Source organism: Panthera pardus, unplaced genomic scaffold, assembly GCF_024362965.1.
Source record: "Panthera pardus isolate Hobbes unplaced genomic scaffold, ASM2436296v1 HiC_scaffold_16, whole genome shotgun sequence".
NCBI lineage: Eukaryota > Metazoa > Chordata > Mammalia > Carnivora > Felidae > Panthera > Panthera pardus.
In genome coordinates, this window is record NW_026526721.1 from 106,511,334 (window position 1) to 106,537,185 (window position 25,852).

General features: G+C 38.9%; 1 protein-coding gene across 1 annotated transcript in view; it reads left to right on the forward strand.

Annotated features, from left to right (window-relative positions):
* Positions 1 to 25,852, forward strand: part of VEPH1 (ventricular zone expressed PH domain containing 1) — a 245,087-nt gene that overhangs the window by 87,729 nt on the left and 131,506 nt on the right. The window contains 1 exon segment of the mRNA XM_019440365.2: positions 21,009 to 21,229. Coding sequence (XP_019295910.1) covers positions 21,009 to 21,229 — 221 coding nt within the window.

Here is a 25,852-nt window from a genome sequence, read left to right on the forward strand (position 1 = left end):
AGGCAAGGGAAACAAAAGCAAAAATAAGCTATTGGGACAACATCAAAATAAAAAGCTTCTTTTCAGCAAAGGAAAACATGACCAAAACTAAAAGGTGGGGCACCTGGGTAGCTCAGTTAGGTGTCTGACTCTTGATTTTGGCTCAGGTCATGATCTCAACAGTTTGTGGAATCAAGCCCTGCATTGGGCTCTGCACTGACAGTGTGGAGACTGTTTGAAATTCTCTCTCTGCTCCTCCCCTACTCAGGTGCACATTCACTCTCTGTATGTCTGTCTGTCTGTCTCTCTCTCTCAAAAATAAATAAATAAATAAATAAATAAATAAACAAACAAACAAACAAACATTAAAAGAAAACTAAAAGGCAACCTACGAAATGGGAGAAGATATTTGCAAATGACGTATTTGATAAAAGGCTAGTATACAAAATATGTAAACAACTTATACAAGTCAACACCAAAAACATAAACAACCCAATTTTAAAATGCCAGAAAACATGGCATTTCTCCAAAGAAAACATCCTGATGACCAACAGGCACATGAACTCATTATCAGGGAAATGCAAATCAAAACCACAGTGAGATATTACCTCACACATGTCAGAATGACTAAAATCAATAACCAAAGAAACAACATGTGTTGGCAACGATATGGAGGAAAAAAATCCTTAAGTACTATGGGTGGAAATGCAAACTGGTGCTGCCACTGTGGAAAACAGTTTGGAGTTTCCTGAAAAAGTTAAAAATAGACCTACCATATGATCCGGTAATTCTACTACTTGGTATTTACCCAAAGAATATGAAAACACAGATTCAAAAAGATATGTGCAGCCCTGTGTTTATTGCAGCGCTATTTACAATAGCCAAATTATGGAAGGGTCCATCCCTAGATGAGTGGATAGAGAAGAAGTGGTATGTTGAACCACTATATTGCACACCTGAAACTAATATATATATATATATATTGCTGTGACTATTACTCAGCCATAAAAACAAAGGAAATCTTGCTATCTAGAGAGTGTCATACCAAGTGAAATTAGTCAGAGAAAGAAAAATACCATATGATTTCACTTATATGGCAGATTTAAGAAACAAACCAATGAACAAAGGAAAAAGGAGACAAACCAAGAAAGAGACTCTTAACTAGAGAGAGCAAACTGATGGTTACCAGAGGGGAGGCAGGTGGGGGGTGGGTGAAATAAGTGAAGTGAAGCTATCTTGATGAGCACTAATATATGGAATTGTTGAATCACTATATTGTACACCTGAAACTAATATAACACTGCACATTACTGGAATTAAGATTTAAAAATAAAATTAAAAATATAAAAACTTTTCCGTCTAAAAATAAATAAACAAACAATCCAATGAACCCTCTTAAGATGAGAAATTTGGGGCGAGGGTGTTTATTTTCTCTCCATGTTAGTTCATGTATACTCACTAAAGTATTTCTTGATTCCCTGTAACCTAGTCACATTTCAAAAATTAAAGATACCTTTACTTTTGCAATTTATTTCAGAAATTTCTATAGCTGGGATCATTGAATCTTAAAAATATGGAAAGCACAACATATACCCCAACATGCATTTATTAGATATTGAGCATTACAAATCTCAAAACATGTAACTGTTAGAGGAATAATTTCTCACAATTTCACTAGTTTTTTTTTTTTCCTTTCTACATAAAGCTTTAGGTTATATCCGTATTTAAAGCAATAGCGTTTTCTTCTAAAAACTTTGAATTTCATGTGATTATAGTATACCTCCCTAGATAGTTTTATTGGATCTGTTTCTGAACTTTTTTAATGCATATATTTTTTTACTTACAGAGATCTTTATTTTATTTTTTTGTACTCTTTATATCCATCTCCCTATCTATAAAATGGGGGAAATAACTGTAGTTAACTCACAGCGTCATTGTAAAGATGAAATGACAGAATCAGTGTGAAGCATTGCTGCTAACACATAACCACATTGGGGATTAAAAGGACACTCATCACGATGAGCACTGAGTAATGTATAGAATTGTTGAACCACTATATTGCACACCTGAAACTAATCTAATACTCTATGTTAATTACACTGAAATTAAAACAAAATTAAAAAGAGACCATCCACAAACATACACCCAGATAATTCGTATAAAGCCTTTAGCACAGTGTCTGGAGTAGAGTAAGTGCTTGATATGTTTCAACTAGCAGAAAGTTGTATCACCTCTCTGGACTCAGTTTCCTCATGTGTAAAATGGAAATAGCAATATTATTCACCACATTGGCTTGTCGTGAGGATTTGATGAATTATAACATGTGGAACAGTGTCTGGCTAATGGTAAACAGTAAATAAGTACGAGCAATTTAATTAATTTATTACTTCTTCAGTGTTGCCCAAACCTTTCCCATTGCACTTATATGGATATAGACTGAAGCTTAAGCCTAACAGACTGAAATTAGGGAAGACAGCCACCAGGGAAATGGCTTGCCTCTTCCCTGCTTCTCCAAAGAAAGAGGCTGACTAGATGGGTATGCATGGGACAAGTCAAAACAAGGATAGGTCAGAATGGAATGAGCTACCATAGATAAGGGCATGTGTCATTACAGATGCAAAGCAGAATTGACTATAGCTTTTTTTCTTTTTTAGAGAATAACTGGTATATGTTGATTTTTTTTTCTGAGTGGAATGCGTATCTGCTTTATATTTATTTTGCAGACAATTATTCCTGAGGGGAATAAGAGTGACAAAAACAATAATAAAACCACATTTTGTAAAAACTTTATAATTTAAAATAGGCCTTCCTTGTATTCTTGGGGGCACTGGAAGTGCATGGCTTTCCATAAAGGGTGGGTTGTCCTCAGCTCCTCACCTATAAAAACAGCTAAAATAATTTTGCAGCATTTTTTTTAAAAAAGCTCTTATTAACTAAATATGAAGTGGTTTAAATTAAACCCAGGCCAGACTGACTTTTTTGTCTGTGGAGAACTGAAATAGAACTTCAGTGCTAAAATATTTTATTTTTTCCATCATTTTCTTGACTCATTAGACTGTCAGCCATGCAGGTGGCCTCGGCCCACTGGGTTGGGTACTGCAGTTATCATAGCTCTTTCCTAACATGGTTCAACATGGAAAAGAGACTCCATTAGGAATGGCTTAGATTTTTTTTTTTTTTGAGAAGCAAAATCGGATTCATGTGTTCTATTTACTTAAGGCTCAAGTAAACAAACTGAAACAAATTTAGTTGAATAGTTGAATCCTCATTGGGACCCAGTCTCATTTGAAGGCACACACTAGTACGGAGAAGCACACGCTCCATAGCTATGTTTTATTCCCAGTGCCAGACCCATGAGGCAGCAGACCTGTGTAGTGGAAACAGAGACAACATGCTTTAAAATGCTCTTTATAAGTGATTTGGCACACGGAAGGATGCTATGCCCGGTTGTTTTCCTTAGCTAGAGACCAACACTCTGCACCTGTGAAGAATCAAATGGCATGCCCTCCCAGTCCAGCCGCTGCCATGGTGGGTGTTAAATCCTGTGTCTTCTGCCTTGTTTTTCTAACTGGCTGGAATCCGCTGGCCAAGCACCTGGGTGTGTTTATTACATCCTCTCTGGGCTCAGAGTCATGGACACTTTTCAAGTAAAGAAGCGACACACATCTTGCCCAGGTCGCATTTCTGTGACATCCGGCAGGCCTTCTACAAAAACACTTTCAGGAGGAAAAGGAAAAGAATGACAAAGGCAACTGACAGCCACATTACTGTCCTCATCCTGACTGTGGAAAAACATCCTGGGAAAAAGGAGCTGGATGGATGATTTGCTCCTTTAACTTGCAAATCAAGACTGAAGGATCTGGGGCCATTCTATGAGAGGAGGAAACTGCGACTTAAAACTACACTTTACCCAAAGATAGAGAATTTAGTTAAAAATTTGGTAGGCTCAGCGACTTTGGGGACTCATTTTCTTAAGCCTTGGTTGGTGCCAGCCAGCTGCTGCTTAATCCCACAGAATTGTCATCAACTGGGGAAGCCTTCCCCACCCCACCCCCGCCCCCCGTTAAAATGCAAATAGCTTTATTGTTTTTTATATTGTGAAAAGGTTACATGCTAATTGTAAATAATATCAATAATAAACCTCTACCAGAGTGTAAGGAAAACAAACAAACAAACAAAAAACCTATGAGTATATATAAAATAAGCTTTCAAATAATGGTGCTGATATTCTACACCCTCCCTCCCTTCATGATTTGGGTTGAGCTGCTGATTCTTTCTGGGTGCGAGCCCCAGTGCTGATGATGGTGACACAGAGAAAAGAAAAATGTGGTCCCTGCCCTATAGGAGCTCTCAGCGAACGTGGGCCAAGGGAGATGTACAGATTATTTGAATTTAACTTGGTGTGTGTTACTACTACTAACCCTCCCTGCATGAGCGAGTTTGGGAGAGTGTTATTATCAAAGCTTGGTTTGTCAAATGATAGGGTCATATCATGGGAGGAAGAGGTAGCTGTCTATGGGAGGACATGGCATGTGTAATAGCAAGCAGCTGGGAAAAGACCAGGAGTCTTTTGGAAACCTTGAGAACTTCAAGTGCCTGGAGCGTTGAATGAATAGTCGAAGAGAGGGGGAAGGATGAGACTGGTCCGGAGACTGGGGTTAGATTATGAAAACTCCTCATTGATTAGCAGATAGTTCCTGTCTTCTACCTTCTCTCTCCAAAGTTATTCATCACTGGTGCCCAGATGACCTTGGAACAGTATTTTGTTTCCCTTCCTATTGTGGACTAGTAAATGAATACCGTGTACCTCAGAGTTCCCAAGAAACCAAAGAGCCTGGTAAAAGGACAAACAGTCCCCGCAAATAGTTGCAAACATAGAGTAGTAAATAATGGTTACAAAAGTTACATGTTGCAACAATTTTCAACAATGTCTTGTAATTATCAACTGTAATTTAGGCCAACTGACCAAATCCACAAAGATCCCTCAGTTCCTCTGTGAGCCAGGCAGCTTGACAAACCTTATGATGCGGTAGCAGCATCTAGAAGGTACCTCTGCCTGACCAGTCTCCCCTTAGGACTGAACCCCAAGAATGATCACCCTGGTCCCCACAGATCTGATCTCCTTTCTTCCAAGAGGGACCTTTTGACTTTTTTACAACGATATCTGTGAGGAAGTTGGTGAGCATATTTGCCCCAGGGAAGTGGAAAGCTCCCACTCCATGACCACCTCTTTAGTCCTGAACTTAAGAAGTGATTGAATCCTGGATTCACCAGGACAACTGAGCCTTGGCAGCGGGGAGATTGAGAGGATGAAGCAGTGGCTAATTCTAGCTCAAATCCTGCTGCCTTTTTTTTTTTAATGAAATCTATTGTCAAATTGGTTTCCATACAACACCCAGTGCTCCTGCTGCTCTTTTAAGAAGGTGGCCAGTAGTCCTCACCCCTTCCGTATCCCCCACAGATTTAATCACTTCAGTTTAAACTGGCTACTTTAACTACCAGCATCTGCATTTCTTTGCCTATGGCTTTCCTCACCTTCACAAGCCACTGGGATAATATGTCTGACAGGATAGATGTGTGAGGAATCAACAGCCCTCAACCAATGATAGGGGTTGAGGTATGTGCCTCAAATGAGATCTGCCTTCCCCAGAATTCCTAGGTACCCTTTCTGAACTAGTTCTCTTCTACTCCCCTGCTGGTCTCCTGCAGTTTCCAAGTAGTTGACTGGCACTTCAGTCATCTCAGGGATCACAAGCCAAGGAGAAGGCCTTTACATACCTCCCCAGGCCATTGTGCTCTCCTCTGCTCTGAACACTTGAGAGTATATATCTGTGATGTCGAGTTTAACATCTGATTTTCTTCTGGTTGCATTTGCTTTTCATTCATTTAAACTGGAACTTGACGAAGCATCAGTGTCTTGTACTGGTGAATGGCAGCTGATGACATGGCACGTTGTGTTTAAGGAGGGCCAGGAAATATATAGACATTAGGTTCCAGGCATGGCTGGTGGCTACTGTTTTTCAGAACCTGTCAGTCTGCTTCCTGTGTGGTGGCCAAAGTGTGGTCACCAGACTAGGAGCAGTGAGTATCACCTGGGAATCAGAATCTACAGCTTAACAAGATCCCCAGGTATTCTGCATGTACCTGAATATGTAAGAGGCACTGGTCTCAAGGACCCAGGCCCTGCAGGATTTATCTCCCATAGAATCCCCTAGAGATTTGCTTATCAAAACAAATTTAAGCCTGGTTTATTTTGTAGTAAGTAGCAGTTAAGAACTTGGTACTGGTTCATATCATCTGAGTTAAAGCCTCTAAGAAAATTACATGTGACAGCTGACTGATCAGCAGTAGACTGTCCCACTGAAATATTCATGTTATAGTTCTTAGCATTAACCAGAATGATCCTTCTTATCTACATGAATATGTGAAGATAACACATGAGAAATTACACTGAAAAGGGTGTCTTGACATCAGTTTATTTCTTGGTAAGTAATAAATAAATCTAAAGTAGATAAAGACATAGTTATTGCTATTTAAGACTGATAAACTTGAGATGACTGGAAAATAAATTCTCCCAGAATACAAGTGAACGGAAATGATCAACCTTCAATGCGGTGTAGGTCCCACAGAGTTTCAAATATCTGGAAGTTTACTCAGAAAAGTGAAAGACAAACTTTCCTAACTATCTCATGTCATTGAAATCTTTATTTACTAAGTATGGTTGATTTTAGAAAGCCCAGAATTATGCTAAGCTGATACTGGTTTCTCCATTTTCTCCTGCTATTTCTTATACTGACATCTGCTTTGGAGGGCAAACTTCCTTCAGATGCAGATGACATTCTTCGTGACGATGTGATGATTCTAGCTCATTCAAAAGCCCCCTTCTTCTTTCAAAACACTTCCCAGAGCCCACCTTCTCTATGACAGCTCCACATTCCTGAAGCACTATTTGGTTATAAATTTGCTCTCTCCTTTCTGCCTGGTAGGTACAGATTCAACTAGCAGGAAAAGAGGGTGATGAAAGGAAATAGTACAAGTTACAAAGATTTTCCAAAGGTAATATTCTAGCTTCCTTCACTTTAGAAAGTGAGAATGACCTTGAAGGCAAGATGCATGGATTTTAGTATCCCGTACAGTAGATAAAATAGACACAGCAGACATAGTGAGGTGACTCTTCTGTTCTTCTGTTAAGAAATGGCAAAATTAACCCATGCTATGCTCTGAATGTGCCCCCCTCACCCCTCACCAAGTCATATGTGGAAACCTAATCCCCAAGGTGATGGTATTAGGAAGTGGAGCCTTTGGGAGGTGATTAGGCCATGAGGATGGAGACCTCATGAATGGAATTAGTTCCCCTATAAAGAGCCTAAATGTCCATCAACTGATGAATGGATAAAGAAATTGTGGTTTATATACACAATGGAGTACTACATGGCAATGAGAAAGAACGAAATATGGCCCTTTGTAGCAACGTGGATGGAACAGGAGAGTGTGATGCTAAGTGAAATAAGCCATACAGAGAAAGACAGATACTATATGGTTTCACTCTTATGTGGATCCTGAGAAACTTAACAGAAACCCATGGGGGAGGGGAAGGAAAAAAAAAAGAGGTTAGAGTGGGAGAGAGCCAAAGCATAAGAGACTCTTAAAAACTGAGAACAAACTGAGGGTTGATGGGGGGTGGGAGGGAGGGGAGGTGGGTTATGGGTATTGAGGAGGGCACCTTTTGGGATGAGCACTGGGTGTTGTATGGAAACCAATTTGACAATAAATTTCATATATTGGGAAAAAAAAAAAAGGAATTAGTTCCCCTACAAAAGAGGCCCAAGAGAACTCCCTTGTCCCCTTCCTCCATGGAACCAAACAGCACTATGATCTTGGATGTCCTAGCCTACAGAACTGTGAGAAATAAATGTTTGTGGTTTATAAGCCACCCAGTATGTGGTGTTTTGTTATAGCCGCCCAAATGTCCCAAATGGATCAAGACAAACTATGAGCCCATTCAGGATCTCAACACAACCCCATCTAAAAACCCTAAAAGGCTATTGTACTCTTTTGTCACTGTTACTAAAAGTCAACTCACAAATAAGTGGAAAACGATTTGAGAGTTAATAGTTTTCTTCAGGCTAGTGCGTTTCAAATGTTTGAGCACACCATGGTCAGATATAACTTCAAAACCCCATCCTATTCGTTGCAATTTGTTTGCATATTTTCATTTACTTGCTTGTTTATGCCAGTTAAGTTGCAATAAATTAAGTTAAATATGTTTATCTCAGCAAGCAGTTAAGGCAGTTCACAATGGAAATGTAGTTGCTATGAGACCAAACATCATTAACCCAAGGCAAAATCCAATAACTGAAAAGGGAAGCATTGCGAGAATGGGGAGCAGGGTACCAGAAAAACTATCTCAAACTCTCCTAGCTAATCTCAGGCAAAGTTTCCCCTGTGGCAAAATGAATTTTTCCATTTTATTCTCTGCTGTAAGTAATGAAATACTACCCAAATATTTTCTGTCTAACCTGTATCTCAGGAGTTAAATCTCAGCTACTATGAATAAAACTTCCTGGCTATTTTTTATGAAAATAAGTAGGTGCAAAGAAAGATAGGCATCTTGTATGTAATTACATAATGAGTAAATTATGTAATGTAATGAGTAAATTATGGAAAGTTCAATTGTAGCTGATGTGTAGTTCAACTGAGTTAAATCTTACCATATTTTTCCTTTTCTAATGAGCAAAAAGCATTTTTTTTTTTCCTGGCAAAGTGCTCAAACACTATTTCTCTTTTCCTTGCCTTGCCTTGCCTTGCCTTGCCTTTTCTTTTTTCTTTCTGGGCCCATAATAAGCATCTTTCTTCAAAATGTTTCCATGATTGGGCCAGAAGGTCTGTGGTTACTTTTTCTATCATTTTGTGATTACCCTCCATTTGCTAAACAGATATTGTGTAATTAAAGATGGGCCACTTCTTGAGGTCTCTAGAAATGTTTCAATGCTAAAGGCCCCAGTGGTCTTTCAAAAATGTTTGCTTAATTAAAGCAAAAGAAATAGTGGAACCATTGTTCAGGATAATCAATGAAAGGCCATTTACATGAGGGGACCATGGCGTGGTGGAAGAAATCCTGGCTCAGTATAATTCATTCTGGGTCCCTTGAGCCCACACAAAAGATTTACCTTTAAGAGGCTAAGTTCCCAAGCCCCCATGTTTTTAGAAAGTAAATCCAAACTATAGACCCTCTAAATCTTTTATCAACCCTCAAAATAATACTACGTTAGAAGCTCAAATTAGAAGGACTTCTGCAAGCTTTAACATCTGTATTTGGGGGTCAGTGCAAAGAAAAGATGCTGGGAAATAAACCCTCAGGACAAATGTAGAGCGATTTGTTTTCAAATATAAATGTGGGCACACTGAATTCTGTTTTAGGAAAAATAACTGCAAATTGGAAAAATTTATTTGATAGCAGATCATGTCCAGTTTTCTGCCCTTTAAAAAAAATCAATCATACTAAAACCATTAATTTATTTGGCTGCATTATTATCTTAAAAAGCAAGACATAAAGGTAAGCTGTCTTTCACATTCTCTGATTTCTATTTTAAATGTCTTTTTGAGGAAGACATACTAAGTCCCATGTTTAAATAAAAGCTATAATTGGTTTATAAATATACCTTTTTTTTTAACAAGGGTGGGGTTTACTTTAGCACTCTGTGCCAAATGCATGCAGTTGAACTGAGTCCAATGGTCCTTAATTTTTGCCATGTTACAGAATTTGAGGTTCATTCAAAACAAAGGATACATCTGTTTTCATCAGCTGTTTCTTGACTTTTATTACTGGGACTTATTTTTTAAAATTGTTTTGCCTACATGGTATTGTTTTACTAGGCATGATTTATTGCTCTCCCATGTGCCCACAGAAACTATATGTTCAGAAATAACGCAAACTGAACCAAAATAAGAGGGGAAAGATGGGAACGATTTCATTTACATTGGATTAAATAATCATTTAGAATATGTGAATACATTTACATTGCAATAAAGTTTTTATTAATGGGAACAAAAATATGTTCAATTTCTCCAAGCTGATATACAGAAAAATTGAGGCATGTTCAGAGGACAAAGGGAAGAATTGAGGAATGTGAGTTTTGGAATGCTATTTAAAAAATCAGCTCAGGGGCGCCTGGGTGGCTCAGTCGGTTAAGCAGCCGACTTTGGCTCAGGTCATGATTTCGCGGTCCGTGAGCTCAAGCCCTGCGTCGGGCTCTGTGCTGACAGCTCAGTTTGGAGCCTGTTTCAGATTCTGTGTCTCCCTCTCTCTGACCCTCCCCTGTTCATGCTCTGTCTCTCTCTGTCTCAAAAATAAATAAACGTTAAAAAAAATAAAAATTAAATTAAAAAAAAATCAGCTCAAAATTGGAGGATTATCTGCCTAACAGAGTCATTAACAATGTTTTAGTTTATTTATTCTCTACTTGATTCTACAAAAGAAGATTTCAAGCAGCTTGCCCTCTCAATGTTCTGTTAAAAAATTTATTGAATCTTAGCTTTTGATCCTTATAAACTAACAACACTTGATGCCTACTTACTCTGAAAGCATTTTGCCTATATTTTTATGCTAATTTTTAAGGCTAGAAGAGCGTATCTTTGGGTAATATAACTTTTAAAGAATAAAATGTATTAGTTGTACAGTTATTTTGGTTGGCATTTATAGATCACTGGATAGCTTGACCATCACTGCCTTGACTACTTCAAGAGCAGTAATTTTTTGTGGATTTGGAAATGTTAAAATAGTAAAATATTTTTACTTCAGACACAGGGAAATATTGAAAAAGACTGGGGAATAATTGCAAAGAGAAAAAGATCTATATAACTATAGATAATGAGCTAAAACTTGGCTCAAGTCACTAAGAAAATCTTAAGTTGTGTAGTAGTTTTACTTAATCATGTAACATTTTTAAAAAGGGAAATGGGTACCTGGGTGGCTCAGTCAGTTGAGTGGCTGACTCTTGATTTCAGCTCAGGTCATGATTCCAGGGCATGGGATTGAGCCCCACATTGGGCTCCCCACAGAGCGTGGAGCCTGCTTAAGATTTGCTCTTTCTTCCTCTGCCCCTCTCCTCTACTCACTCGCTCTCTCTTTAAATAAATAAATAAATAAATAAATAAATAAATAAATAAATAAGGAAACAGACTTTCTCAGTAAAATATAGAGCATATTTCACTTCTAGGTAAACTTTTTTTGTAGGTTACTAATACACTGGCCCATATACTGAGCTGATATTGGGGTTTGGGACCTTTCTAGAACTTCCAAGCCTTCTTGATTCACAAAATAAGTTAACTGGGGGAAATTAAGGGTATATAGCTTCTGAGACAGCTTGTTTTTGTTTTTGTGATAATTCAAATATGCCTGCATTTGCATTTATAATTTTTTAAGTTTATTTATTTATTTTGAGGTGGGGAGGGGTAGAGGGTGGGAGAGAGAGAATCACAAGCAGGCTCCACACTGTCAGTGCAGAGCCTGATGTGGGGCTCTATCCCAGAGATTGTGACCTGAGCCAAAATGAAAAGTTGGATATTTAACCAACTGAGCCACCCAGGTACCCCTGTATTTATACTTTTTGACACTCAAGCAATAATAGCTAACACTAATTTAGTATTCCATGTTGCCAGACATTATTCTGAATGCTTTGTTTTTAACTGGATCTTCACAGCCATTCGATGGGGCAGGTGCTCTTATTAACCTGTTTTATAAACTAAGCCATGGAGAGTTAAGTAACCTGCCCAAGCTCCATGACTGGCCATCACAGTGCCATGACAAACTCAGGAAGGAGCTTCTGAGCCCCCTTTTGTGACCACCACAATACCATCCACTCCTGCTTGGACAAATGAGGAATAGCTGTGAGGGCTTTACATGGTACTGTCACCTTTCTGTTCTCTGAGGGTGAGATTTTCTCTGTGAATATTTATCCAAAGGAAATCTTTCATATTTATTGACAATTTGAACAGCCAATAATCTTCTTATTTGCCTTGCTAGTCTCTTATTGTCATTTCTGTTTTACATGAAGGAAATAAAGCTTCTGGAAAGCCAAATACTTAACCAGTCCTTTTTTCAAGAGGAGATTTTAGGCAGTGGAACAATTTAGGTTGTTGCTAGTAGATATCTCAGAGGGAACTATAAGTCTCCAGGACGGGTCTGAGCAGCAGCTGGAATAAAGAAACTTAATACATTGCTCAGACCAGCTGAATCCAACAGAAAAGCAGTGCTAACAAGTCTCTTATGACTTGGACTCAGTCATTTTGGATTTTCTAAAAAGGGTGATTATAAACTCATCAGTCAATAGAATATTTGGAATTAAAAAATTTTTAATGTTTATTTATTTTTGAGAGAGAGAGAGAGAGAGAGAGAGAATGAGCAAGGGAGGGGCAGAGAGAGAGGGAGACAGAGAATCCTAAGCAGGCTCCAGTCTCTGAGCTGTCAGCACATAGCCCAACGCGGGGCTTGAACTCATAAACTGTGAGATCATGACCTGAGCCGAAGTTGGAGGCTTAACTGACTGAGCCACCCAGGTGCCCCTAGAATATTTGGAATTTTATTTTAAAGGTTACTACTTCAAATTATGAACAGAAAACAGAATAGAAGATATCAAAAATCTTCTAGCATAATAGGACAAAGAATCATATACCATCAGTAAGTGGAACTTTACCTGCTCCAAAGTGATTCCCATTGATTAAAAATTTTCCTCAAATATGAGTTACAATTCTCATGCAGAGAGGGCTCCATAATGCAGTATCCCAGACCAAAGGGATCCCCCTTTTTAAATGGCATTTTCTAACATGTTTTTTTTTCCTTTTATGTGGAGAACCAAGAAAGAAATAAAAAAAGGATTTCAGAATATGTCAATGTTACTCATATTTTCATCTTCTTCTATACATAACTGAGTTGTAAGAAAAAAGCAAATGGCTGTCCCAAGTCTTCAGTCTGCACACCCAAGCTGGGTCACATATACAAAATAATCTGTAATGGGGGGAATTAATATTTGATGAAAAGCAAGAGTTCAAATGGATTTGAATGTGTAGTAACTTGTTACTGAGAGAAAATTTCAATTATTTTAAAGTCCCATGATGGGACATAGAAGGAAAGACAAACTGGTAGATGTGCTTGAGACAAAACTCCATCTGACCTCAGTAAAGGTGAACTTGCATTTCTCTGGACATGATGTCAACAGCTTATGGAAAGTCATGTCTTAACAATTTAGAGTGTCTTTCAACTCTGACCAACCAAGGTAAAAGCAGATATTTCCTTTTGTAGGAGATCCAGAAAGATTTGAAAAAAATCAATAGATCCTTCTACTGACCTACCAACTCATATTCCATCCTTCCTTGCTTCCTGTCTTCTTTCCTTCTTCCTTCTTTCCTTCCTTCCTTTCTTCCTTCCTTCCTCCCTCCCTCCCTTAATTCCTTTCTTCCATAAACTTCATTGATTTTGTACGTGTGAATTCACCCACCAATAACTGTGTTTGTAACCCCAGATCAATACCTTAGATGCTACTGAGATCATTCACAGACATGCACAGAGCAGCAAAAAATTTGAGTCACTTGACTCACAGGTTCCCAGTTGAGGTCAAACAAGGTACTGTTTTGTCTTCTTGTTTCAGCTGTCATACTATAAACAGGTGCCTTTTCTTTTCATAATCTATTTAGTGCTACATTTTACTCATTTTTGTGTGTTTTTTTTGTTGGCAATTTGCTGTTTAAAGTGTCTCACAAGTATAGTGCTAAAGTGCTGTCTGGTGTTCCTATGTACAAGATAGCTTTGATGTGCATTATGGAGAAAATGTATGTGTTACAGTAAGCTTTGTCCAGGCATGAGTTACAGTGCTATTGGCTGTGAGTTCAATTTAATAGAATTAACAATATATATTAAGATGTCTTTAACATGCATAAAACAAGGCTATGTCCTCATCAGTTGATGGAGATGTATGACCAGAGCTTGCAAGAGGCTAACCCTGTACTTTCCCTAGACACAGTGCTTCTGTGTGTGCTAATTCAGTGTTCCCAGTGACTTTATAGAACATAACTACCATGAATAATGATAATTGACTGCGTGTACACACACATACACACACACACACACACACACACACACAGGTATGTACAATGGTATATCATTATATCACCAACAGTGTGAATAAGAGTAGAATCCTCTGAGATGAAATAATTTCCCACCTTCTCACAGGCTGCAGAATAAGGTGACCAACTGTCTCAATTCACCCATTTACCCTTGATTGAGGGGTTTCCCCAGATGAGGGACTTTCAAGTGCTACAACTGGGAAAATTCCAGGACCAACTGGAAAGAATTAGCCTCCTACTCTAGAATTTCTTGAAGCCAAAGAATTGGGGTGGGGGTAAGGTCCATACAAACCCTTCAACTCTTGCTCTGCATCTAGAAACCCCACCATCATTAGGAAAGAGACTCCTAAAATAAATATATGCCAAGCTATTAAGCACCACTGGCCCCACTCATGCTTCTGAGGGTTCCTGAGAAAAACCTGAGGCCTCCCTGGCAAAGCCTCATTGAGAAAGCATTAACAATAAGTTCATTTGATTTACATTTCTATGGCCCTTGTATCTCTTTGGGTGTGTGGAGACTTCAGAGTTGGGCTGTGAAGAAGTAGAATGATTTGACCCAATAAAAAAGCAGATGCCCAAGAAATAAAATATTTTCATTCAGGCAGCTGAATATATTCTTTTCCATTAGTCTTTTGTACATTGATAAAGGATAAAGGAGAGAAAGTGTGGATTTTAGGATTTAATACATATTTCCTAAACCAGCAAATGCTCAGCTTTCCAGAAATTTGTGACTCTATACAGACTAGTGAATCTCAACCCTGGCTGCACTTTAGAATTATTTGGGAGGTTTAAAAAAGTCCTGTGCCTGGACTCCCCCCATTACAATGAAATTAAAGAAGAATGGATGGTGAGGATGTTACTGTGCATTAGAATTGTTTTAAAAGGATGATTCTAACGTGCAACCTGGCCTTCTCTGAGAAGCACTGTGAAGGAAGACAGTGTTGAGAATAGGTCTCAGGAAGCTTCCAGGTTCAGCAAAGAAAACACTATAATCAATTGGTAATGCCTGTAGTGGGTGGAAGAGAGGAAAGGTTGCAGCAAGCAGGGCTGTACTAAACCATCTTTTCTAGTCCAGGCAAAGCAGAAAGGTTCTAACTCTGGAATCAGGCAGATCTTGATTCTCTCTTGGCTCTGCCATTACGACTCTCCTACCTGTGTAACCTGGGTCAAGTGATTAGCCCTCTTATCATCAGTATCCTTATCCTGATACCCATTTTGCAAGATTTGTTGTGAGGATTAAGTGAGGAAGCATATGCCGAATACCTGGCATGCACATGCTTATTAATATAGGGAAAATATCATCATCATTACAGGCACCCACACTTTCATTTTTGGCCGCTTTCTGAGTTGCATTCTGTTATCCTGACAAAGAACAACAACAGAGGGGCTTTATGAGGTAGGAGTAGTAGCAACTTTAAAAACAAAATGAATAACACTGATACAAATGAATGGTATGGCCAAGGCAATGTTGTAAGCACATGATCTAGTTCAGGGGTCAAGAAATTACTGCCTGTGGGCCAAATCCAACCATACCCCATTCATTCACTTCTTGTCTGTAGCTGTTTTCCCATGACAGAGATCGTATGACCCCTAAATCCAAAAATATTTACTATCAGATACTTTACAGAAAAAGTTTGCTGATCTTTGATTCTAGTACATCAATTCTCAGTGGGTTCATGGGTCCCCGAAACCCCCTTTCAGGAGATCTGTGAGGTCAAAGTTATTTTCACAGTAACACTCATACATCACTGACGTTTCTCACGGTGTGGACATTTGTGCTGGAAGGACAAAAGCAATGGTGGGTAAAACTGCTAATGCTTTAGCACCAATTGAGACAGTGCACTTTATGTTCTTGACCACCATACACTTGCAGGGAAACAAAACAAACAAAAAGCCGGTTTCACTTAACTCTGGGTTTCTTAGGTTTGGCACTATTGACATGGTGAGCCAGATGATTCTTGGTTGTAGGGGGATGTCCCGTGCATTGCAGGATGTTTGGCAGCATCTCTGGCCTCCACCCACGACATTCTACCAGCCTTTCTTCTCATTTCCTGGCTGTGACAACCAAAAGTGTCGCCAGACATTTTTTTTAATTCCTCAGTTTTAACTCAATATGTATGGTAATAAATGGCAAATATGAATAGACATAACTCAGATAAACAAAAAGTCTTTAGGGTCTTCTATGATTTTTGAGAGTAAAGAAGTTCTAAGACCACAAAGTTTGAGACCTGCTGCTCTATTTTGTATTCACAGAGTATTTATAATGTTTATGTTGCTAAGTCAAAAATAATGAAATGAGGGGCACCTGGATGGCTCATTCGGTTGAGCTGCTCAGGTCATAATCTCACAGTTCAAGCCCCACATCAGGCTCTGTGCCGACAGCTCAGAGACTGGAGACTACTTCGTCTTCCTCTCTCTGTGCCTCCCCTTCTCAGGCTCTGTCTCTCTCTGTCTCTCAAAAATGAATAAATGTTTAAAAAAAATTTTAAAGAAAATAAAAAAATAATGAAGTGAAAAGGACCATGCAACTGATGATGAACAAGATACAGAAACAAAAATTGGAAAAATATGTGTGTGGGTGGGTTTGAGTTTTTGGATGGGAGGGGTAGAGGGTATCGCCAGTGAGGACACAGCTTTAGAGACAGAGAAAGCATATGTGACCTTGAGCAAGTTAGTCTTGTATTTGTGCTTCAGTTTCCTCCTTATAAAATGGCAGTAATCACAGTACTGACTTCAGAATATTAATGGGAGGATTACATGAATAAACACATAAAAAGTGTGTAGAATAGGCTTTGCACTTAGATGAAGTATACTCTGTGGCCCAGCTATTAGTATTATTATAATAAATAATTTGTCAGAAAGGACGAGGTCAGGCCTTCAATTAAGACATACAGGTGCTGCTGACCTTACCGCCAGCAGAAAGACAAAGCAGAAAAAATGAAGTCACTGGCTCCCTATAGACAAAATGTCATGGAACCCAGAAAGAAATCAGAATCTCCTTACCCCCTTCTTACCCTAACACCACACTTTCTTGTCCAAAATCACATCTGTTACCCCTGTAAGGTACATGAACATCCTCCAAGGTTTCAAAACAAACGATGTGAGGTTGGCTTGGTTTCATATGTTAGTTCCAGAGCAGTTATAATTTTTCTTGTTCCTGCATTGTGATTAATTTTCCCCAGCTCAATTTGGCTGCCAGAAGATCATCCAGAATTGTGTTGATTTCAGCAAATACCCACAGAGTCACTTTCACCTTTGGGAAGACACATGCTTTAAAGCAAGTGCTTGCTAATTTTCATAGTGAGAAAAATCCTTAATAAAACTATAGGGACACTTGGATAAGCAAATGAAATTTGCAGCATGATTTTAAAAAAAATTCTGAAGAAGAATCTGATTCTGAAAATGAGGAAGCTACCTCAAATGTGAAATTATGTTCTCAGTAGTAAAGTGACCCATCTCCTGTGTTCTCCTATCTTCCTACCTTCCTGTTTCATGCAGGACAAGTTTTATTGTCATTGTTTACTATGGCTGTTGAGAATGTTGGGTTAGATTCTAAAACCTAGTTGAATCCAAATGTCACCTTTTCTATGAGATCTGACGACCCTACACTATTTAACATTGACTTCCCTCCCTGCACCTCCCCGTCTTGCTTCATTTTTCTGTAAGGCATATTTCTTCATCCAATACATTACATATTTTACACATGTATTTTTTTTATTGTCTGCTTGACTCATTGATGGCAGAGGTTTTTATCCTTTTCCTTGAATAATGTGTTCCTAGCTTCTGAAAGAGAGCCTGGCACGTGGTAAATACCCCCACATTAAACTTTTGCCTTTATTTATTTATTTATTTATTTATTCATTTATTCATTTATTCATTTATTCATTTATTTATTTTTATTTTGAGAGAAAGAGAGTGCACGCACACCCCCATGTGAGCGTGTGGGGTTAGAGAGACGAGGCAGAGAGAGAATCTGAAACAGGCTCTGTGCTCTCAGTGTGGAGCCCAACACAGGGCTTGATCCCATGAACCATGAAATCATGACCTTAGCTGAAATCAAAAGTCAGATGCTTAACCAGCTGAGCCACCCAGACACCCCTCAGCTTTTGCCTCTAAACAGGAAATGGAAAATGTCCCTGTGATGTATTGCATACTGTGAATTCACATATGGAGACCTTGCATGAATGACAGCATCTATGTTTTGCAAAAAACCTATTTGACTCAAGAGCATTTAAGTGTCATTCTGCAACCTGGCAATTGTATGAGCCAAAGTATAAAATAGGCTGTTAGGAACTTGTTCCAATGGTCTCTATTTTCTAGTCATCTAATATTCTTATCCTTTAATGAATAAATGTCTCTTCAGTTAGCTGTCCAGGTCATGAAATATGAGCCTCTACCCCCACACCCAGGCAGAGCACTGTGATTTAGTGGTTGTTAACAAATGATTATTAAGGGATTGATTGGCAGATGTACTCCACATCCCCAAGAGATGTGTTCCACTGCAGTTGTACATGCAGTCTTTGAAAATCAAGTTAAGTAGTAAGGACTAGGGAACTTCACTACTTAAATCTGTTCTATAATAAATATTTCTTGTAAAGCACAAAATTCCTTTGCAACTACATATTTTATTTGTAAAATCATATTTTGGCATACAAGGTTTGCTTAAATTAGTGAATCAAGACTTATACTCTGGGTGTAGACTCTACAGGCTCAGTTCTGTGCCAGGCTGATGACTGATGTTGAGAAATAGCCCCTTTAGGAGACCTGACTCGGGTATGTAACCATTAGTGAATTATAATTGGAAGGAGGGATTGCAAGTCTCTCAAAGGCAGAGTCTACCTCTTATTCACCTTTGTCATCTAGAATCTAGCACAAGCATATTTTAGGCATGCAATACCTATCTGGTGATTGAATAAAAGCATGAATATACAATTGATCAAATGTAATCAGGTACTAACAAGATTTTTTAAAAGTCTATAATGCAGTGAAAATTCAGACAGAAGAGGTCACTAGGAATGGCTGCATGGAGGAGATAGGACAGAAGTTACATCTGGAAAGAAATTAAGGTTTCAAGTGCAAGAACAAAGGGTAAAAGGGAATGCCTAGCTAGAAAAGTAATTTAGACCTGTACACCTATCAGTCTAAAGGATATTGAACATCAACTTCCAGCATATATTTATTTATAATTACATGTATATTCTGCTACATTAACATAATGAATAGTTTTTAAATACATTTTAAAACTGGACTTTTAAAGAGGAATTAAAGATGAAATAAGTCATGTTTTAAATTATCTTTATTTATTATGTATCATTATTTATATTGGGTATAAATGTACAGTTCAAACAACTCCCTTGATAATTTTGAATTTTTTTGGCTAACTTCCAGCTATGTTGGATTAAATCATGGTGTCTCATGGCTCATGTGAAGATATAGGAGACCTATCGGCGAAGATATTTACTTGTTACTCACCCATGCCTGAACTCATATGATCCTTCATCTTCCGTTTCCCTGAAGGAACCTAGTTCAGTTACTTGAGAGCATTAACTTGATTAAACGTAGATAATATAATCTGCTCACTAGACCAGTAACCTAGAATCCATAACATGTTGAAAGATGCTTAAAATGAACAAATGAGTGAGACTAACCTGTGGAGAGGATGGAAACTTACACATCGGTGTGATACCTGGCATTGTCTGATAGAAGGATGGATCAGGGGTGCCATTGACCAGCTTCTTCCTTGCAGGCAGTTACTGAGTCACAGACATGGAGACTGGAGGACACAAAGTTGGGAAGAGTAGATGGATTGGGCTAGATTTTTAATGGTAGTTGAGAGGTTTTGACCTGATGAGATAGGCAAATGCGATTATTCATGTATTTTTAAGAAAAGAATAATGGGGAAAAAAAGTTTTATTTTAAAAAAGTTTGTCCTGAAAACAAGGAAAAAATTAAAATCTCAAGCCAGTTCAGAGGCATTGTGAATGAGACATTATTTAGCTCTAGCTAGCTCTCTCAACTCCCCATAGAATTGTCATCTGCTGGTCATGGGACTGTAATTTTCCTTTAAAATATAGGTTTTTGCTTTTCACTGTTCTTCTGTTCCCCTTTAGCTTCACTTGATGTATACTTGACTAGTACAATTGTAAGATATTTAAAAGGTACAATGTGATTATTTGATATACATATTCATTATGAAGATGTTTCCCCCACATTGAGTTAACTGACGCATCCATCACCACACATATTTACCTTCTTTGGAGAAAGGGGTGAGAACATTTAAGTTCTATTTTCAGCAAATTTCAATTATACGATATAGTGTTATCAATTATAGTCACCATGTTATATGTTAGATCCTCGGACCTTATTCAACTTATAGCTGAAAGTAAGTTTGTACCCTTTGAACAACCTCTCACTATTTCTCCCACCCACTCCAGTCCCTGTTTCTGTGAGTTCAACTTTTTTTTTTTTTTTAGTTCCCACATATAGGTGATACCACATGGGATTTGTCTTTCTCTGTCTGGCTTATTTCACTTAGCATTATGCCCTTCACGTTCATCCATGTTGTTGCAAATGGCAGAACTTCCTTCTTTTTTATGACATGATTATGAATGGATAGTATTCCGTTGTGTATGTATACCACATTTTCTTTATCCATTCATCCTTTTATGGACACAGAGGTGGTTTCCATGTCTTGGCTATTATGAACAATGCTACTCTAAACATGGGAGTACAGAAACCTCTTTGGGATAATGATTTTGTTTCCTTTGGATAAATACCCAGAAGTGGGATTGCTGGCCATATGATAGTTATATTTTCCATTTCTTGAGGAACCTCCATACTGTTTTCCATTGTGGCTACACCAGTTTGCATTCCCAACAGCGTACACTGGTCTTCATTGTTCTTGGCAGGAGAGAGCCAGGAGCTGCCTGCCATTCCTGGTGAGTCAGCTGGCCAACATGGAACATTCGTTTCATCATATTCTCCTGCTGGAGATTAAGAGCATCACTGATGCTTTCTCCTCCATCCTGGGCCCTCAGAGCAGAGATATCTTCCGCATGAGCAACAGCTTCACTGCCATTGCCAAGCTTCTTACCCAACAACTGGAAACTACCAAGGCCAGAAGCAGCAGGTGAGCAGGAGGTCCTTTGTACCTGAGGGATATGTCATAAACCCAGGGAAGCGTAGCACAGGCAGTAACAGTTTCTTTTGTAGGCATTCAACTTCCCAAAGAAAACCAAACCCACTAACGATCTCAATGCAGAGTAACTTCTGAATAAATTATGGCATTTGCCAGAATTTTTTTTAATTTGTGAAAACCAGAATGTAACAAAGGATTTTCTAGAAAGTGAACAAAATATGACAAAGGAATAAGAATGTAGTACAAATAATGATATTTATAACACTCACTTATGTAGTCAACAAGTGTTTAGCAATTGCTTACTCTGTACCAGGAACTCTGTTAGAAGCTAGACATATATAGAGAGATAAAATATATTCCTTGTACCCAAAGAAAGCTCACTTTCTTTTTTTAAAAAAACCTTTTAATATTTATTTATTTTTGAGAGAGAGAGGGCAGAGGAGGGGCAGAGAGAGAGGGAGACACAGAATCCAATGCAGGCTCCAGGCTCTGAGCTGTCAGCACAGAGCCCAATGAGGGGCTCGAACTCATGAGCCATGAGATCATGACCTGAGCCAAAGTCGGATGCTTAACCAACTGAGCCACTAAGGCACCCCTAAAAACCTCACTTTCTAATAGGGGAGATAAATATTTAAGTGACTAAGAGAATAGTGGGAAGGTTATGCTTAATCAAGATGCAGCCAAGGAGTCTGGGGACCATAGAGATAGGGATATCTACTTCTGTATGGAATGAAGAGGAATAGGAAACTGAGATCAGGGAAGGCTTCCCAGAAGAGATGATATTTTGAGCCAAGTCCTAAAAGATGACCAGATTGCACCAGGCAATCTTCTGGGCAGCACGTGAAAGAGCACACACTTTCTAGAAACATAAGCCATTTTGTATTGCTCGGGTATGTGTTAGAAGGTAATGTGAGTGAAGTGGTAAGCAGGGACCAGATGATGTTGGGTCTGACCCCTTCCTAAGGAGTTTGAATATTACTCAGTAGGCTAATGAAGAATCATTGTGGAGGTTTGTACATGGCAGGATATTATCAAAATCCATGTTTGAGGAAGCTTACTCTGATTCCAGTGAAGAGAATGTCTCAGAAGAGGCAGACTGAAGTCAAGTCCAGTGAGGGAAGGACAGAAGAGTGTCTCTGGGTATTGGCCATAAGGAAATTATTGAAGACTCTGAAGAGTGAGCTGCCAGTGGTATGGCTGGGCAGAAAACAATACCTGGGGTTGAAAGGAGAGAGTGAATACAATGCATCAAACTGGCCCTTTCAAGAGGTTTGTGGGGAAAAAAATAAAGATCATGCGAGACTGAGGAAGAGGTTTTATTTTATTATCTTGCTATACTTTGAACACAGATGTCTTAGAAGTTAAAAAATTTTTCAAATATGTACTCTCATTTGATACTCATGACCACCCCCACAAGGCAGATATTATTCCTATTTTACAGAAGAAGAAACAGAGGGTTACAGGTGAGTTAAATGTCTTCCCAAGGTTACACAGTGAGTAGGTGATAGAGGATGGACTCAAACCTTAGCTTCACACTTCAGATCCTATACACTGGAAGGTATTCAGTTCTAGAGAAGGGACAGGGCTAATTTGAGACTAGTGTCAACTTTTGTGACTTTTTGGGGGTATCAAATGATGCATACCATTTCTAGTATGAAATAAGGATTCCCAAAACAAAAGAAGGCATCTTGACAAAATAGTGAGCATTTAATCATGAGGGTCCACTTTATGTCCAGCCTGGCACAAAGTCTGGAGGTTCCAAGAGATATAAGACACCATCCCTGCCCTCAAGAGGTCTGTAGACAGGTATGCAAAGAGGTTCTGGTAGAAGTGCATACAACAGACTGTGGAGCATGAGAGATATATTGTCTAACAGCCAGGAAATTACAGAATGTTTTACAGAGAAGGTCAAATTTAAGTTCATACCATATTTATTGAGTAGCTTCATGGGCCAGGCATTTCTCTAGATACTAGATTAAGTCGCACAGGATGAATGAGAGTTTCTCAGACAAGGGTAGAAAGGTTACTCCAAATACAGAAAAGAGCATGTGCAAAGATACATGGGGTTAAGAGTGTGTGACCCAAAGTAAGGAAAAGTAATTGGTTCATTGTGGTTGAAGCAAGTACATCAGGGGAGGGTGGGAGAGTAAGCTGAAATGTTAGGTCAGAGGCAGATTATCAGAGGCTTTACACACTGTGTCGGGAAGTGAGGCGCTCATCCCTTAAGCAGTATGGAGGCTTGGAATGATTTTTATCCAGGGAGTGATCACAGCTCCTAACAGAGTAATTAGCAGATGGTAGGCCCTTTTAAACATTTCTTCACTGAAGGACTTGGTAAATGAGGAAGTGGCTCAAGATGTGGAGCACTGAATGGGTTTGGCTGGAGCAGCAGGAGAGTGACCAGGATGCTATCGTTGGAGCCCAAACAACAGGCTCTTTCAACTATAAGGGAGGCCTGGACTAAATCATTAATGGAGGACCTAAGAAGTCAGGGCAAATCATTATAGTGAGGAGAACACAGAATTATGAGGAATCGATTACCAGTAGGAAGGTAGGATGAGGAGAAGAGGGGGAGAGTAGATAAAACCCAGAGATACATAGTTTGAGTGACTGCATACATATGGAAGATGATGTTAATAACCATGAAAAGAGGAGCAGGAGGGGAGCCCAAATGGCAGGCTCTTTGAGCCCCCTAGAGCCCACGGAGATATTATGTGGCCAATAGGGCCATCAAAGTCAACAATAGCTATTCATCCAAAGAAGACTAATTGCACGTGCCCTTTTCTCTCAACACCATAGTTTTGATCTGTTGTTGCCTGGCTCAATATATAAATGCTTGTAAACCAGGGTTTCTAATTTTGGTACTATTGAAATTTGAGCTAATTAATCCTTGGTTATGGGGCTGTCCTGTGCATTATAGAATAGTTGTCAGCACCCCTGGACTCTGTCCACTAGATGCTGGTAGCAGTCCTCCCCCTAAGTTGTGGCACCAAAAATGTATCCAGACATTGCTAAATGTCCCCTGAGAGGCAAAAATCGCTTCCAGTTGAGAACTACCACTATATACATATTCCATTCAAAACAATAGCATTTTAACAGACTCACGACCTGCCTAGCAACAGCCTAAACACAGCGGTATCCAAGAAATCCAAGGCCTGCATCACAAAAGGGTGATTTGTCATTTGTATGCAAGCACAAAGTCACTGTTGGCCAATTTTCATGATGTGGTTTTAGAAATTTGGTTGAGAGCCTCTACAGCAGGTGTTTGGAGGAGCCATTTTGTATTCTGTGCACAGCCAGCCTGCTTATTTCTTCTTCCAGTGATGAGTGACATGTGTATCAGATGTGAAAGCTTAGGCACACATTCTGGCCAGTGTTCTATGTGTTCTCTATTGCCTCTACAAATGCAAAGCTGCATGAGGCCAGTTGGCATCCGTAAGAGTATATATTGAAAAATATTTACATAAAGGAAAAACACGTTACACAAGAGTGTTACATTGGGCACTCTAACAAGAAAATTGACCCTTAATAAATAGGCCCAATCTCAGATGCGTAGGTGGCTAGTGAGTTAAGCATCCAACTTTTGATTTAGGCTCAGGTTATGATCTCACAGTTCATGAGTTCAAGCCCCATGTCAGGCTCTGCTCTGTGTCAGTGTGGAAGCTGCTTGGAATTCTCTCTCCCTCTCTCTCTGCCCCTACCCCACTTGTTCGTTCTCTCTTTCTCTTTCTCTCTCAAAAATAAATAAAACTTAAAATACATAAATAGGCCCAATCCAATTAGCGATAAACACTTTCCCCATGAAAAGAAGAATTTAGGAGATATGTACAGAGGAGGAAAATTATAAGGTTTTACTATTAAAATATGAATCTGTATGTATGAGAATGCATTTCTATTCCTCCTCCTTTTGTTATTTTTCTGGAGAAAAAAAACACAGAGAGAAAAATTAAATGTGACGAGATCAAAACATCACCACTCACCTCCATCCTCAGTACTTCAGCCTTTCTCAATTCAAAATATTCACTCTGCCAATGTTCAACACTCACTGTCAGTCTTCCACTCGACTGTAATTATTCAGTGGGAACCTCAAAACACTGGTGTGGGCAGCCAGCCTTTTGTATCAGCTGCTCATCCTCTCTGGGATGGTTGCTAAGGCTTCTCTCTGAACATCTTTTCCCTGAATAGCCTTCATTGTGACCACTTAGCTTCAGTAATTTTAATCTGTGTCCCCCACAGAAGAAAGGTCTATACTTTTGTCTAAAGTAACCAACAAAGTCTGATCTTTACAATTAAAGGGGAAATGAATAAGTGAAGAGAGTTTGAAAGAAAATTAAAGATGATAAAATTCAAAACAGATGTCATCTAATTTACAAATCTGACCCATCGCCCAGCAGGCCAGATTTTAGACTTCAGGCCAAAAATACAAGATTATCAAAAGAAAAACAATTAGCATCCTAGAGAGAATAAAAACCTGAAGTAGACAGGCACCTTCTTTGTGCCAAATCATTCTGAATTAATTGGGTGAGTTTTATTAGATGCACCAGGTAACATACTTGCACTTTTTTTGTTCCTATGTTTTAAAAAGAATGTCTATATCTAAACAATAAACCAATG